We start from the raw sequence: 14647 nt of genomic DNA, 5'->3' as shown, positions 1-14647 counted from the left end.
GCATTGCCCCTGGGGCGGGGTGGGATACCCAAAAGGACTGAAAAAAGGAACTCGAAATCGTATACCATGTTCATAGCAGCATTATTCACAACAGCCCAGAGATGGAAGCGACCCAAGTTTCCATCAATGGATAAACAAACTGTGATATACACAGACAATGGAATATGGTTCCACCTTAAAAAGGAAGGAAATTTTAATATATGCGATGACATGGATGGATCTCGAAACCATATGCTAAGTGAAATAAGCCAGTCACAATAGGACAAATATTACACAATTCCACTCCTGTGAGGTACCTAGAGCAGCCAAATTCATAGAGACAGAAAGTAGAATGGTGGTATCTGGGAGAGAGGGAGATGGAGAGTTAGGCTTTAGTGGGGACAGTGGTTGGGTTTGGAAACATGAAAAAATTCTGGAGGTGGATGGTGGAGATGGTTGCATGACAATGTGAATGTACTTAATGGCACGTTGACCTGCACACTTAAAGATGGCTAAGATGGTAAGTTTTACGGTACGTGTTTTACCACAATTAAAGAGCAGCAGCAGGAAGGCAGGCAGTAGGCGGGAGAAGGGGTGAGGATGGGGCCTGAACCCAGCATGTGGCCCCGAGGCTTGAGAGTGAGTGAGTCCCTGGAGACTTTGAGGCCCCCAAGGGGGAAGAGTCTCAATGGTTCCATCCTGTGCCGCTGTCTCAGCTGATACCCCTCCCCCACTCCAACCGCCTGCTCCAGCAAGATGAGAATGCAGGACCCATGGAAAACAAGAGTAAGTTTGTGAAAAGGAAGATGCTCAGGACTCAAGTGTGGGGGGTGTGACGTTGGAGAATAAAGAGACAGGATCTATGAACAGTGGGAAGCTGTCAGCTGAGGGTTCAGGCCAGTCCTGCCTCTGCTCCTTGCTCTACCTGTGGCCTTGGGGAGCCCTTCCTCCCCTAGAGCATGCACAAGCCTGACCTTCCTCCTGCTACATCCACCTTTGTATGCAGAAGCTGGGTCTATGGTTGTGTTTGGAGCAAGAGTGGAAGTGCTGGGACCTCTCACCTCCACTTTCTACAGCAAAATGTTGCTGCTCGTGAATGAGGGTGTCTGCAATCTGACAGTCCTCTGAACCGACCTAATGGATCCTTTCTACTTTGCAAAGGAGAAACTGGGGCAGGGAGGGGAAAAATAATGGCTCAGTGTCAGCAGATGTGCTGGCAGCTGACGAACGCAGTTGCAACCCATTATCTTTCCTCACCATAATGAAACAGGCCAGCTCCTATCGGCATGGGGGACCACCTCAGAATGGAGTGGTATAAGTCAGCAAGGATCTCCCTGAGACCAGCAGGACTAGGGAGCTGGGAAACCCTCCCGAGTTATGCTGGAAGCTCGCCTGGGGGCTGGGCTGATTCTGGTCCAGGATATGGACTAAAGCATAAGCCTCTCTCTCTTCTCCTGTAAGATCCTCACCGAGGCTTGTTATGAGTTCTCTAATGAGTCCTGATTGCCAGTGGCCTCATAAAGGCTTAGTTTGCATATAAAAAGGTTGGCAGCTCTTAGAGCAAGTTCATTAATTATAATTGGAGAGGCCCAGGGCTGGGCTGGGCCCATTTTCCTCTAGTGGCACTGCTGATTGACCCCAGTAACCCTCCTAATTGAAATGTAAAAATGGCAATTTTTTTTCTTAGGCAACAAGGCAGGGAAGGACCATTGCCCTCATGCTGCCCCTTCCTCCCACTCCAGCTCTCCAGATCCTGACCTACCTCACGCCGAGGTCCCAGGTACAAAGCCACCTCCAAGTCTAATAATGCTCTTGGGAAATTTCAGAGAAACCTCCACGTTTCCCATAACGCTGAAGCCCTGTTTTGAGCACCTCTGCCATGGTCCAGGAGCTCAGGTCACGTGGACCTTGTCCTCACCTTTGAGCTTCCTTAACTAGAGAATCTTGTTGGGAATCACGTAACTTCGAGTGCAAGTCTATGTTTCTTTCCCCCTGTGAATTTTGGAGTCTGAGAGGGCTCTGATCATTGCTTGGTTTAACTATAAGTGGGGATTAATAACCTCGCCACCACAGGGCATTGAGGGCTTTCCATGAACTACCATGTAGAAAGTATCTGGCACAGAGCGAGCAAGTCGTCAACAAGTGCTTGTTCCTTCCTTATCCTCTCCCTCGGCTCAAGCTGCTGCTTGTTCCTCATCTCCTCTCTCTCTCTACCTCATTTTTGAATGAAGCCTCCATCTCCCCTGCCCTTGTCTCTGTGTGATTTTCCACTGTCTCTCACTGCCCAGCTCATTCCACCATTCTTGGCTTCAGGTCTTATGCGGAGCCTGATGATGTCAACAGCTCCCAGTGCCCCAAACACAAGGGGGACAGATAGAAAGGTCCCAGTTCTGTCCACTGCTCCCTTAACAGCAGTCCCATCTTCTGGGAGGTGACATCATGAAGCTGCATGTTTCGCACGCTCCGCCAGCCAACCATGGGGCCTTGGGCGAGTCTCTCAAACCTTCTGGGTCTTCTTGTCCATAAAATAAAGAGGCCGGTTCGGATTAAATGATTTTTATGATCTCAGTTCTACTATTAACTCAGTGGATGTTCTAGGACAATCATTATACAATATTTCTGAAGCTCCGTTTTCCCATCTCTGAAACGGGGTTCATAAAGCCAGCTCAACTAGCTCCGAGCATATATGTTTAAAATACTGACCTATTGAATACATGCTAGATGGGCTTGGGGACTTGTGGGGGAGGCGGGCCTCCTGGAAGTGGCTATTTATCTACCAGGAGGAAAATATTTTAATATTCTAATAACTGGTGCACTACAACCAGTACCACCAAACAGGCGGGCATGATCCGGTAGGCAGCGTGGGAAACCGTCATGATTCTAGTGAACCTGGCGGACACAGTAAAAGGCGTACGTGAAGTCAATCCAGTGCATATTCCGCCACCTCCACCCCTCACACATATTTTTCCACTCTCCTTCTTGTTTCACGGCGTAACACACATATGATCCCCCCATGTTCACGATAAACAAAACTAAGGACCCCAGTTGCCTCGCTCTGTTCCCACAAGGACAATGAACAAAATATTTTCACCTTGATCATCTAACTGACTTTTGTCCCCAGATGACGATCAAGTCCCCATACGGGATTCCTCAAACACATCCTGCCCTTCTCTTTTCAAGGAAGATATTTCTCTGAACTACCACGTGAAAGGGCCAGCTCTCGGAGGGTGGAACATCCCTGCGTTTAGCACGATCATTTGGAGACAAGTGCAGTAAGAAGGAGATTCCCTTGAAGGCTGTTGTGCCTGTGGCTACATTCTGCGGTTGTAAGAAGGGACCGAGGGCAGGGAGTGGCAGTGGCTTGAGGCACAAGAAAATCTTTAATGTGTTGGCTTCAGGAGGTAGCTCTAGTGGGCTCCAGGTCAAGTGGCCAGCCCTGTGAATATTCTGGTGTCCACTTAAATGCACACGGACGTAAGATAGCCCTGCTCATTGCAGAGAGCATGGACGCCAGGCTGAAGCGTGAAAGGAAAAAGGGCGCCTTTCCATCTCCCACGTCCAGTATGTCAGTGGCTGCTTTATGCCGAGGTTTCATTGCATATTTAAATAATTGAACAAGGACATAAAGACTGCCGCTGGGCTAGGGGAGGAAAGGCTGCCTTCGGGGCTGGTGCTGCCTGGGGGAGTGGGGCTGGCAGGCCTGTGGATTTACAGCCCCCAGTGTGTTCACGAGATGACGGCTCTAATTCTCTTAGTGGTTGTTACAGAAAAACTCGGGGACTGTGGAGCTCTGGGGGGGTGGGGAGAGCTGGGCTGGGGCAGCATCTAGGGGCAGCTAAGGAATAAGTGATTTCCAGGTCACCTTTCCCTTTCACGTCACCTCAGCCCCCATCAATTCCAAAGACGAGCCAGCTCTAGCTCCAACCAACCAACCCCCCAAATTTACACTCCCCTCCTCAGTCCCGTGATGCCCAATACAAAAATGTAACGCACCATATATTTTCTTGCTGTTCCCCAAGTTTATAATGCCATTAGCGTGATCTACGATGGGCTGGCTTATGGAGAGAGCAAAGTAATAATACAGAGAGGAAATACCCATAACCTTGGGGGGCGGGGGCAGGCGAGATTGATGGAAAGTGCAGTTGTCTGGGGAAATGGCAGCTCAGCGATGGGATACCTGGAGCAGGGGCGGTGCGTGGATGGAAAGCAAGTCCTTCAGCCAGGTTTGGCTTTGTCTGTCTCAAAAGAGGGTGAAGGGCATGGCAAGGGCGGTTTCATTGTTTTGAGTCGGGTCCCAGGGATGGCCCCTCAGCGAGAAGGGAAACAGAATCACTGACAACATGGCCTGGCTGATTTCTCCCAAGTCCAGGAGGAGGGTAAGTGCCCTTGGCCTGGGGCTCGTTTCCGCATTGGGGGCAAGTGGCAGTCCCAGCATCTTCCTTGCCTCGCCAGCTCTTCAGTCCTGGATAGTTCTGACCCTTGGGATCGGCGGGCTTTGTGATATCCGTCCCGGTTATGGACGGCATCTCGGGAGTAGCAGGGTGGTAGGGGAGGTTGGGAGAACCTTTCAAGCACAGCTTTGGAAATCAAATAGAATTAATTTTGCCTCTTCTGATCTTACAACTGTTCTCTAGAGTAAGCTCTGCTTGAACTTCAAGAAGAGACGGGCTGTAGGAACCTCCTTTCCGAGCCTGTGCCCCATGGGTCAGATGTGCTTCGCCTTCCTAGTAAAGCCCTTCCAGTCTGGCACCCGCATAACAGAATTTCAGCTGCGGTTCACTTTGCTTTCCAGTTTCGGTGAGAAAAAAAAACGGTACAGTAATCGACCGAGGACAAATTTTTGTCAATAGTAATGCTTTTCGTGGAGGTTCACCTTCGTTCCCTCAAGATCTCCATTATTAAGAGTGCGGGCACGATGAGGTGTTCGGATCAGCCGGCAGACGAGCCTGGGGATTCCAGAGCTACTTGGGGACCAGTGGCTCCTCCGGCTTGGTAGAGGTGAGGGCGTGGCCCTGTTAATGGCTGCCCCAGTGACAAGCCATTCCATGGGGAAGCAAGGAGTTTCCACAGATACTGGGAGAACAGGACCGAGAGCAGAAGACTTTCTCATCCCACCCCAGTGTTCCCTCACCTTCCTCTCCCTCCTCCCTTTGGTACCCAGGATCTGGCAGCTGATCTAAAGACCCGGGGTTGTTAACACAATGTCATCGGTAGCTGAAACAGAATCGTTCCTTGTAACTGGAGTATAGTTACCGTAAACAACATATGTTACTGGGTATTCTACTTCTAATCATTGTAATTATGCTAGAATACTTGTCATTAATATAATAACAACAATGATTGACCAGTCCTCTGTTCCGGACCAATAACTTCACCTGAATACACTGTTTGTTCATGGGGGATAGAAAGGTAATTCGACAACCCTGGTGACAGTCAACGACTCCAGTGTTGAAACTGGAAGACACACAGATGAAAGTCTTCCTGGGGTACAAGATGGTGCTGGGCAGATGAAAAGCCACCTGGCAGCATCCCTCTTGGCGAACAAAAGGACCTTGTCTGCATCCTACACTCAAAGGCGAGAGGGAAATGAAAACCTAGGGACTTTCAGAAGAATCACTGGGCTGGGGTCTCGCCTTCGTTCCAAGAGGGTAGGTCTGTACCTGGGCATCCAGGGTTGCTGCAGGCCTGAGGCCGAGTAAGTCACCTCACCAGGTAAAACTGGGAGACCTAAGCCTCAGCTGGAACATTCACCCTGTAAGACCACTCTGCGGGCATGGATTTCTCTTAGATGCTTTCCAGCTTACCTCCACTTACAACCACAGAACTTTAGTGATCATGTAGACCAGGGCCCATGTCACACATTTCTAAATACAGATCTACGGATCTCTTATACACCTTTAAGTCTCTCACAATGCCTTGTACGTGGGAAATGCTCGGGAACTGGGTAATGAAGGGCACATGGTGACATGTAGCAAAGGTTCAGCTGGTGTAGAGAGGGGATGTGTGTGTTGGGAATTTCTATAAAATCACCTTCAAATGCGTGATTTTCTTTGTTTCTCCTGCTACCATCTCTTCCTAGGAACAAATATATATATAAAAAAAACAAACAAACCAAAAACGTAAATTAAAAAAAAAAATTACTGTATTTCAGAGCTTTCTTTTAAGCTCTGAAGACAATGACGTCCTTCCACTGACTCAAAATGGTTGGATCAGTCAATAGCCCACAAATATTTTTTTTACTTCTTTTCTCTTTGGTGCATTCTCCAGAACGATGCTGCTATGACCATCGCAAGGTCAACGCTGGCTTCTCCTCCATGTTGTATTCAAAATGGCCCTAGTATTGAGCTGGGTGGGAGGCAGCCCCCAAGCTTTGCCAGACTTAAAAGCATAGACTTAAAGCTTCCTTCTCTAAGAATAAGTATGCATACAAGAAAATTAGGAACCAAAGTTAATTCCATTCAATTACGTGATAAGGGAGGCACGGTGATCCCATGTCACCCCGAAGCCTCTCACCGCAATAGCCTTCCAGGCTCATCACAAAACAGCTCACGTGACATGGGAGGAATCGAAAGTTAGTCCATCTCCATGTCTCTCCATAGGCCATATTCCTCCAGGCCTCTCTCTTTCCTGGGGGGCCCAGTACCAAATCCTGAGAGGTGCTGTGAATCCCCAGCAGCCTTTGCCAGTGCCCGGTATAGATGGGGCCTCGTGCCTGGCTTGCAGTCTGGGCCCTTAAAGACATCATTCTTCTATAGGGATCCCTCTGAATTGCTCTGGGAAATGTGGCGGGCTCTAGTTTTATTTTCTTCTAGTTCTTTTTTTCCCTCTTTCTGAGCAGCAGAAACAAGTTCCTTTTATATATTTAAAAGAAAGAAACTTGGGAAAAGGGCAGCAAACAAGAAAGAGACGGCAGAGATTTGAAAACCTCCTTCGGGGTAATTAAATGAGGAAGGGCCTTCGAAATCCACCAGGTAGTTCGTTTCCGCTTTCATTTCATTCTTAGGCCTCTCCACGTTTGAAACTTCCGCCAGGTACACCAGTCTGGAAAGAGAGGCTGGAAACCTCTTTGTCTCACTCCCATCGAGTGACTTGCAGGTTTCTGAACAAAATGAAAAGAGGTCGCTTCCTGGGTCCTCAGCCCCTGGTCTTGGTGTATCAACCAGCCCTTCGGCTCCTGAGTCTGTGCCCCAATCTAAAGGTCAAAGATCAAGGAGACTGTTCAGCCCTTTATCAGGATCTTCATGCCACGGGTGTGCTCCTTTCCTGTCAGACCCAAGTCTGTCCTGTTAGCTTTAGATCCATGTTGTTTTAGTTGAAGAAGAATAGGGAATGGACACATATACATTAGGTTCACAGTCTTACTTAAAGCCAAGATGTAACCTCTTTTCTCCTTTTCCTTATAAAGAGACAATCTAGGTCTGGGTCTTGTCTGGCCATTTCCAATCATAGACAGACACCATTGTACAGGGAAAGGGCCTTCTGTCTGGGGACTTCTATAACCTCTTCGTGTGTGTGTGTGTGTTTGTGCATATTCTAAATAACAGCATTCTAAAGCAACCACTGTTCAGAACTACTGGCCCAACGGCTGGAATCGCACAGGCATCATGATGTTTGAACAACAGTGGACTTTTCCAAAGTCTTTTTATATTCATTTATCTTTGGAGTCTTTGCCCACAAACTTACATTCTAAGAATGGTAACAACATAATAGAGTATTTCTATTATGCTGATGAATAGTTTGCAAGGATAAGAATACAGATTAGGAGGAACTAGGAACACAGTGTCTTAGCTGTGGAGCCCACGTCTGTCTCAGTGGTTCCCACACTGGACCGTGCAGCAGAAATGGAGTGCTGTGCCCAGCCCAGAGGGTCTCATCCAGCTGGAGTGGAGCTGCAGACTGTGTTTCTAACAAGTTCGCAGGTGCTGCCGATGCTGCCGGTCGGGGAGCCGTACTTTGAGAAGACTCTGCTCTGGCTGAGGAGTTGCTCATTCTTTCAATTTTCTTCCTTTTACTTAATTTGATCCCTTTGACCTTAGTTCTGCGCTGTGAACAGTGCTCTGAGAGACAGCTAAAATCTGTACATAGCCCTGCTGTGTACTTACAATTATTTCTAGGACACACACACACACACACACACACACATACACACACGTCATCTTTGGAATTGTTCTAGAACTCACCTGGCTGGGGTGACCTGGAATACACCCTTTGTCTGGAACTGAACCTCCAGGACTGACCCAGAGCCCACCAGCCCCAGTGTAAAGCTTTGCTTGTTTACTGTTTTCACAAAGTGGCCCCTTGAGTCTCAGGGTTGGGGAGGAAGCGGGATTTGCCTTTGTTTTGTCTTCAGGGCAGGCCTGCCTGTATGTCCCATGCTCATTGCGAGTGACACTCACCACTTCGACTGCAGGGACCTACCTCAGGCAGCTTCACTCGGCCTTCCTGGAAGGAGCAAGTCTTGGGGTCATGGGTGCAGACGTGCCGGTATTTACACCAGTGGCAGCGGAATGGGCTCTCCACGCAGGACAGGCACCTGGGCACAGAGGAGGAAGAGGCACACATCAGAGAACCTGGGTAAACCCAAAGCAGAGGGCTTAAGACTCTTGGGTCTAGCAAAACATTTTTTAGTAGTAAGAAAAACCACCCTCAAACACTCAGGAAGAGCAAATCTTATCTAAATCCATTCCCTGTCTTTCTAAGTCCTCAGCAAGCCAAGAATCTCTGGCCTCCTCCCCTTCACCCAGGTAGGTGACAACCCTGTTTGCCAAGGGCCTCATCGACCACCTTCCATCTCCAGAGGATGCTGCCCTCCTTTGCGGAACTGGGGAACAACGAGGTCTGGAGGAGAGGGGCTGGTCTGGAGAACCCATGAGAGTTAGGGCAAACAAAGAAATTGAGTTTTAATTCAAACCGACTCCAGGGTCCGGGCTGACAAGGACCCACACGATCCCACCCTGGCAAAGGCAGGTCCCAAGGCTGCTCTCTCAGTGGGTTGGGTTCCTCCTGTACAGTTAGCAACCCCACCTCTACACTGCACCCTCAGGAAACAAAGGCAGCTTTACGAGTTCCTTCCTGCTTAAAAACTCAACATGGTTCCTCCTTCCAAAGGGTAAACCCCAAAGGCCGTGTCATGCAGACTAAGCTCTTCCTGGTGTTCAGATCCATGTCCCCACGTATGTTTGGTGCTTCAGCGACGAACAAGACACGCTCTCCTCATGCCATCCTACCTGGAGTACCACCTCCCCTTCTCCCACTTGGCCATCTCCTCTTCCTTCTTTGACCAATGGAGAGTTGGTCACACTAGGCCCTTATTCTATGAATCCCTTCATTTATGTCTCTGGGACAGTACTGGCTTTGTTATTATATTATATTTCACTTATTCACTGTCTACTTCATCCACTAGTCCACTAGGCCATGACTCCTGGAGGGCGGGATTGAGTCTCTGCATCTTACTAATTTTTGATAACCTGTCTAATGAGTCCTACATTGCCTTGTCCATAGTAGAGACTCGTGCCCATTTTGTGGACTGAATGGAAACTTCACACAGGATTTCATCCATTACTCTGCTTTGCTATAGGGGCAAAGGGGGAATGAGGGATTAGGCCGCCAAGTGGTAAAGCCATGGGAAGTTCACTGGCAAGAAGCAGAAAGAGAACTCAAGTGCCGAAGCACTTGATCTTGGCTGGGAGGTCTGGCTGCCTCATACTTGGGGCCCCAAAGAGAGCCAACTGCTGCCATAAGCAGAGAGCTAAACTCCCAAATTCCACCAGGCTAGAGTCCAAAAATGTCTTTGGTTATTTTAAAAAGCTTGACCTGTCTGGAGAGGAAAATAGAGCAGCATATGAAAGCAGGTAAAGCTTTCTGAGATGAAGTCCTACAGTTTTCACGCTGCGCTCTCTAGAACCCTGTGGGGTCCCCTGGAACATCTTTGGAGACTGTGTGAGGGGGTAGACGTGTGGGGTTCCTAGGCAGAAGGGTCCCAGACACTCTCGACCCTCTACCCAAGTAGCTTCTACTCTCATCTATCTTGGACATCATGCTTCCACGCCTATTTTTGGTTGGAGAAAGGTTTGTATGGTGAAAAAAAAAATGGCTTATGCCTTCTCAGCCTAGTCCAATCCCATCATTTTAGAGAGGAAATAATCATATAATGATAGCAAAAACATGAGCAGCACCCACATGGTTGGCCAGACACCTCTAACCGCTTTCCTGGTCATAGCTCTTCTGGCCCTGGCAGCATCCTGCGGGCCAAGAAGGGTTGATGGGCAGGGGCAGCAGTCAGCAGCGTCCCAGCCAATGGCTTCTCTCCTGGGACAGCGCCCTTGCCATGTCAGCTGTTAAATATCCGAATGCCATCCCCGGAAGAAGGACTTCTCTGTCCCCATTTACAGAGGACACTGGGGCACAGAATGGCTTGAGCCTCTGCCCTCCATGGCCTCCCTAGGGAAGTGGAGGATTCAGTCAAACAGGGCCAGAGCTGGAGCTGGAGCTGGAGCCGGGCTGCCAGGCAGAAGCCCACCCAGCTGGTACCTTTCTGGCCCCTCTGACCTCTCCAGCCTGAGTCCTGACCCAGCCTGCGGGGCACTGTGCAGAGCTGGGCATTCAGTGATGCGCTGGGCCACGTGCCCTTACCTGGATGCACATGGGAGCTTCTTTCCCTCCTCAGACCCCGCCCCTCACCCAGGGTGCTGGCTGTTCAGTTCTTCAGGTGAGATGCACCCCCTTCCTCAACAGATGGTGGAAAGTGAGTCAGGTTAGACAGATTTCTGCCAGACGAGACGTGTGGGCCAGGGATGAGGAGCCGCCCACCCGACAGGGTCTCACTCTGCTCTTCCTCAACTCTTTCCGTTGACCCCATGGGCACTAGAGGAGGGGCCTGTCTGCTTCAGGGGTGAAGGAGGCCTCCCTGTGGGGCCTCTTGGTGTTAACTCCTTGCGAACCGTGGTGGGGTCTTTGATCTCTTGACGAACCTTGACTCTGGGAACGGGGAGCTGAGTGGGGCTGGGGCACTTACGAATTGTGAACGCTGCAGTTGTAGAAGACAAAGCTGGTGCTGGCAAAGGTCATGCCCGTTTCCTTCGACTTGAGCTGCAGCTGGACGACATGGTGGTCCCCTGCAGAGAGGTCAGGGGTAAGGCCAAGGCCCTGTGGCGGGTTCGCACTGAGTCAGGGAAAGGGGAGCCTACTGTACCTTGAGAAGGGGTGCCCTCAGCTTTAACGATTCTCTGATTCAGTGGGCCCAGACTTGGGGCAACCCCGAGAGCAGCTGCAGAAGCCAGTTCTGGTCTATTCCTCTTTCCACACTCTACCCCTGGCACCTACCCCTCATTTGCTCACTAGCTCCTCAATGTGCACATACACAGACGCTGACAGAGATTCACATGTGCACTCATTCACACGCACGATATCCATGCCAGACTCGCAGAAGTATAAACACATACATTGATTAGCTACCAGGAGAAATGTGTTGACGCTCAGTAATGCTGCCACAAACTATGCAAAAAGTTTGTGCATGTGTGTGTGCGTGTGTGCGCACACGTGCTTAATCTGCATCTATGGAAAGAGAGACCCTGTTCTGACGTCCCTCCTCTGGTGGGCTCGGGGCTCCACCTGAACGGGAACCCCTGGAATCCTCAGCTGGTGCCAAGAGGAGCTAGAGCCCATGTTTAATTCACAGACCTGACCTCAGGCCCCACTTCCAGCCTTGTTCTATGCCTTCCCCAAAAGCCTCATTAATCAATCTGCCTGGAACTAATGTGGCAAGCCCAAATGGGAGGGCCGACATGGAATCCATCTGCCCAGGCTGGGTCTGTCCCTCGGCAGCGTTGGGCCTCTGTCCACCCCCATCCCTACCAGTATAGCTGGCCACAAACAGGCAGCTCTGGGAAGGCTGGGCAGGGTGAGGGGGTGGGGGCAGTGGTCCAAGGTCAGGGTGGGGGTGAGGTAAGAAGACAAATGACCCGCAGCACCCCATCCCTGCTCCTGACCAGCTTCTCCTCCTCTACTGCCCCTCTATGCTGACCCTCTCATGTTCCAGTACAGTCTGTGAACCTCGCTGGCATACTCTGATGCTACCCTGGCCTTGCTTTCTAACAACTCGCTTTGCAGCTGCTTCTCGCCTAGGATGAAGTTGACTCTCAGATGCTCAACCGGTTTCGACAGTCAGTTCCAAGGGCAGTGAAGGGACATACTTCCTCCCCCTCTTCCTGTAACATACCCACCTACATTCACCCCTTCCTCCAACCCATAGGCTCCCTCCATCCCCCCACATCCGTCCTGAGTGCTCGTCCAGATGGGAGGAAAGACGTACCACCCAGCTTTGTCTTCGGGGACCGCTCACCATTCTCTGTGATTATCCGGGGCACCTCCTTGGCCGCTGGGGAGTAGCACTGGATCTGATTGCCTACCACCAGCCCATCCATCTCTGACAGGTCCTCAAAGGTGCAGTTGACGCCAGCTGACAGCTCTGGGACATTGTATGTCTCCAGGACCAGCTGTGGGAGACACCCCGGCAGAGGGAGAGAGAGAAGGAGAGTGAAAAGGGAAAAAGAAGGGTATGGAATAGAGGAAGAAAGAGGGAGAGCAAGAGAGACCAGACAGAAAGAAAAGAGAAAGCACGACGTGAGGCAGTATTGATGTAGAGAAGGAGAGACCCAAGTTATTACAAGAGCATATAGAGAAGGTGGTGGGATGTAAAGAGACAGAGAGGAAAGGAAGTTCATTACGTATGAATGGAGCCGGCCCAGGAAGCAGACTGTCTAGGGGATTTGTACGTAGAAAGGAAGGTGAGCAGGACCGAGGCACTGCTCATCGAGCTCCTCTTCCACTGTCCCCAGTTTTAGAAAAATGTCAACACCAGCCACCAAGTGTCCAGTGCAAGAACGTGGGAGCCATCGTACCCCTGTCTCTCTCTGCACATACATCTTCCCCGTCTTAGAGACAAAGATATTGTTCCTAACACCCTCCCTCTCTTGGTTATCCTTTGGATCATTTTGGGATCAGTTTTCCTTGTTTTCCTACCCATTATGCATAAGGCCTCTTTTCAAATATTCCTGAATACGCCCATCTCTTCCATCCCCAGGGACAGAGTCTTCAACACCTGGCCCTGCTCTTGAGCAGCTTGGCTGGCCAGGCTGGGCCCTGCCCTCCCGAGGGCGCTGGGCTGTGGCCCTCTTTGGTGAGGGGAGCGGGCTCTTCCCACATCCCTGGCCCTGGCCACGCTGCCCTTACCAGGACGTTGTACTGAGAAACGGAGATGTTGCTGGGATGGACGGTCAGCCGGACGCACTGCTTCATCTCGGAGGCAAACCTGCGGGGCTCTCTCGACCGCTCACACCTCTCCTTCCGGGTGCACCTGATTGGGAGAGATGATGAGGGGCTCAGGAGAAGGTGTCTGGTCCAGCAAGGGTCCTATGCAGAGGTGGAGCATCGTCAGTGGCTGCCAAGCCATGTCCAAACTCGGCCTTCCCTGACTGACTTTTTGGCTTCCTTCCCCCAGCCTGGTCCTCCCCCATCATGCATGGATTTGTAAAAGGAAGTAATCCCAATTACTGGTTGCCAAATGCAGAAACTTGAGAGTCATCCTAAGGTCCCCTCATCACCTCCTCGTCCACAGAGTTCCAAAGTCCTGTCTATTCCTCCTCCCCACTCATCCTTGGCCCTTGTCACTCTCCCCCGCTGCCTCAGGCAAACTGAGACTTGTTCTTTCCACGTGTACGTTATACTCTTTTATACTTCTTTGTCTTTGTGCTTGCCAGTTCTGTCTGCACTGCTCTCTCCCCACTTTCCCCGTCCAGCATCTACCTACCCTTCCAGACATGGTTCAACTATCGTGCACCTGCCCCTCCTTCGCCCCTCTGCACTAACCCACCCCCACCTCAGGCGAAGTTAAGAGCACTTTGGAGTTTCCCGCAGTCTAGAACTTCTTAGATTATATGGCCATTATTGGGCTGAGTGCAGCCCTCACCTGCTAAGTGTGAGCTGCTCAAAAGAAGAAGCCATCCCTGACTTATTTGGGTGTCCCCTGTCATCCTCATGCCCAGCAGACAGAAGATAAACACAGGTGGGTGGAAGGAGAGAAGGAAGGATGAAAGGAGCAGATACACTAGTTCGAAGCATGCTCTGGAGCCAGACTGTTTCGGATCAGAATCCCAGCTCCACAGCACAGGATAACTGCCACCGAAGGTTTGCTGTTATTGCTCAGAGTCCAGTGCCGTTCAAAGTAGACTGCGTCACAGGTGGACTACATCCAGGGTGACCTGGGATCTTGCAATATTAACTGATGGAGCCTCGTGAAAAGTGCACATAAACATCGTGGCCCTCACCCAAATTCATGTGCCACACATGGGGAAGGTGCTTAAGCTATCTGCTGGGACCAGGGCCATCGCTGCCTTGCAGTGGGAGTTCACCGTAGGAAGGCACCTGGGCTTCAAGGAAAAGCATTTAATCCAAGTCAAACAAGCCTTGTGAACACGGAGCCTCGCTGAATGGCCAGGATTTGGAATCTCTGGAGTACTGAGTCTACTGTGGCGTGAGGGAAAGTGGGGGTCCTCAGACGGGCGAGTTGAGATAAGATGGAACCGGGGGGGAGGGGTCATCGCTCCTGAGTGGCTGAGCTCCTTAAGTGAAGGAGAATAGCCTGCCGAGGAAGGAGGACATTGGGGCTGTT

General features: G+C 50.6%; 1 protein-coding gene across 1 annotated transcript in view; it reads right to left on the bottom strand.

Moving 5' to 3' along the window:
- The window catches only part of PLXNA4 (plexin A4), a 418364-nt gene that overhangs the window by 75926 nt on the left and 327791 nt on the right, over positions 1-14647 (bottom strand). Inside the window, exons 6-9 of the mRNA XM_039861051.1 lie at positions 13210-13333; positions 12320-12473; positions 10994-11093; positions 8398-8512 (exon numbers count right to left, since the gene is read on the bottom strand). Coding sequence (XP_039716985.1) covers positions 8398-8512; positions 10994-11093; positions 12320-12473; positions 13210-13333 — 493 coding nt within the window. The remainder of the gene's footprint in view (positions 1-8397; positions 8513-10993; positions 11094-12319; positions 12474-13209; positions 13334-14647) is intronic.

This window comes from Pteropus medius, unplaced genomic scaffold (assembly GCF_902729225.1).
Source record: "Pteropus medius unplaced genomic scaffold, Ma_sr-lr_union100, whole genome shotgun sequence".
Classification (NCBI taxonomy): Eukaryota; Metazoa; Chordata; class Mammalia; order Chiroptera; family Pteropodidae; genus Pteropus; species Pteropus medius.
The sequence above is the reverse complement of the archived record's forward strand: the minus strand, read 5'-3'. Positions and strand labels throughout refer to the sequence as shown.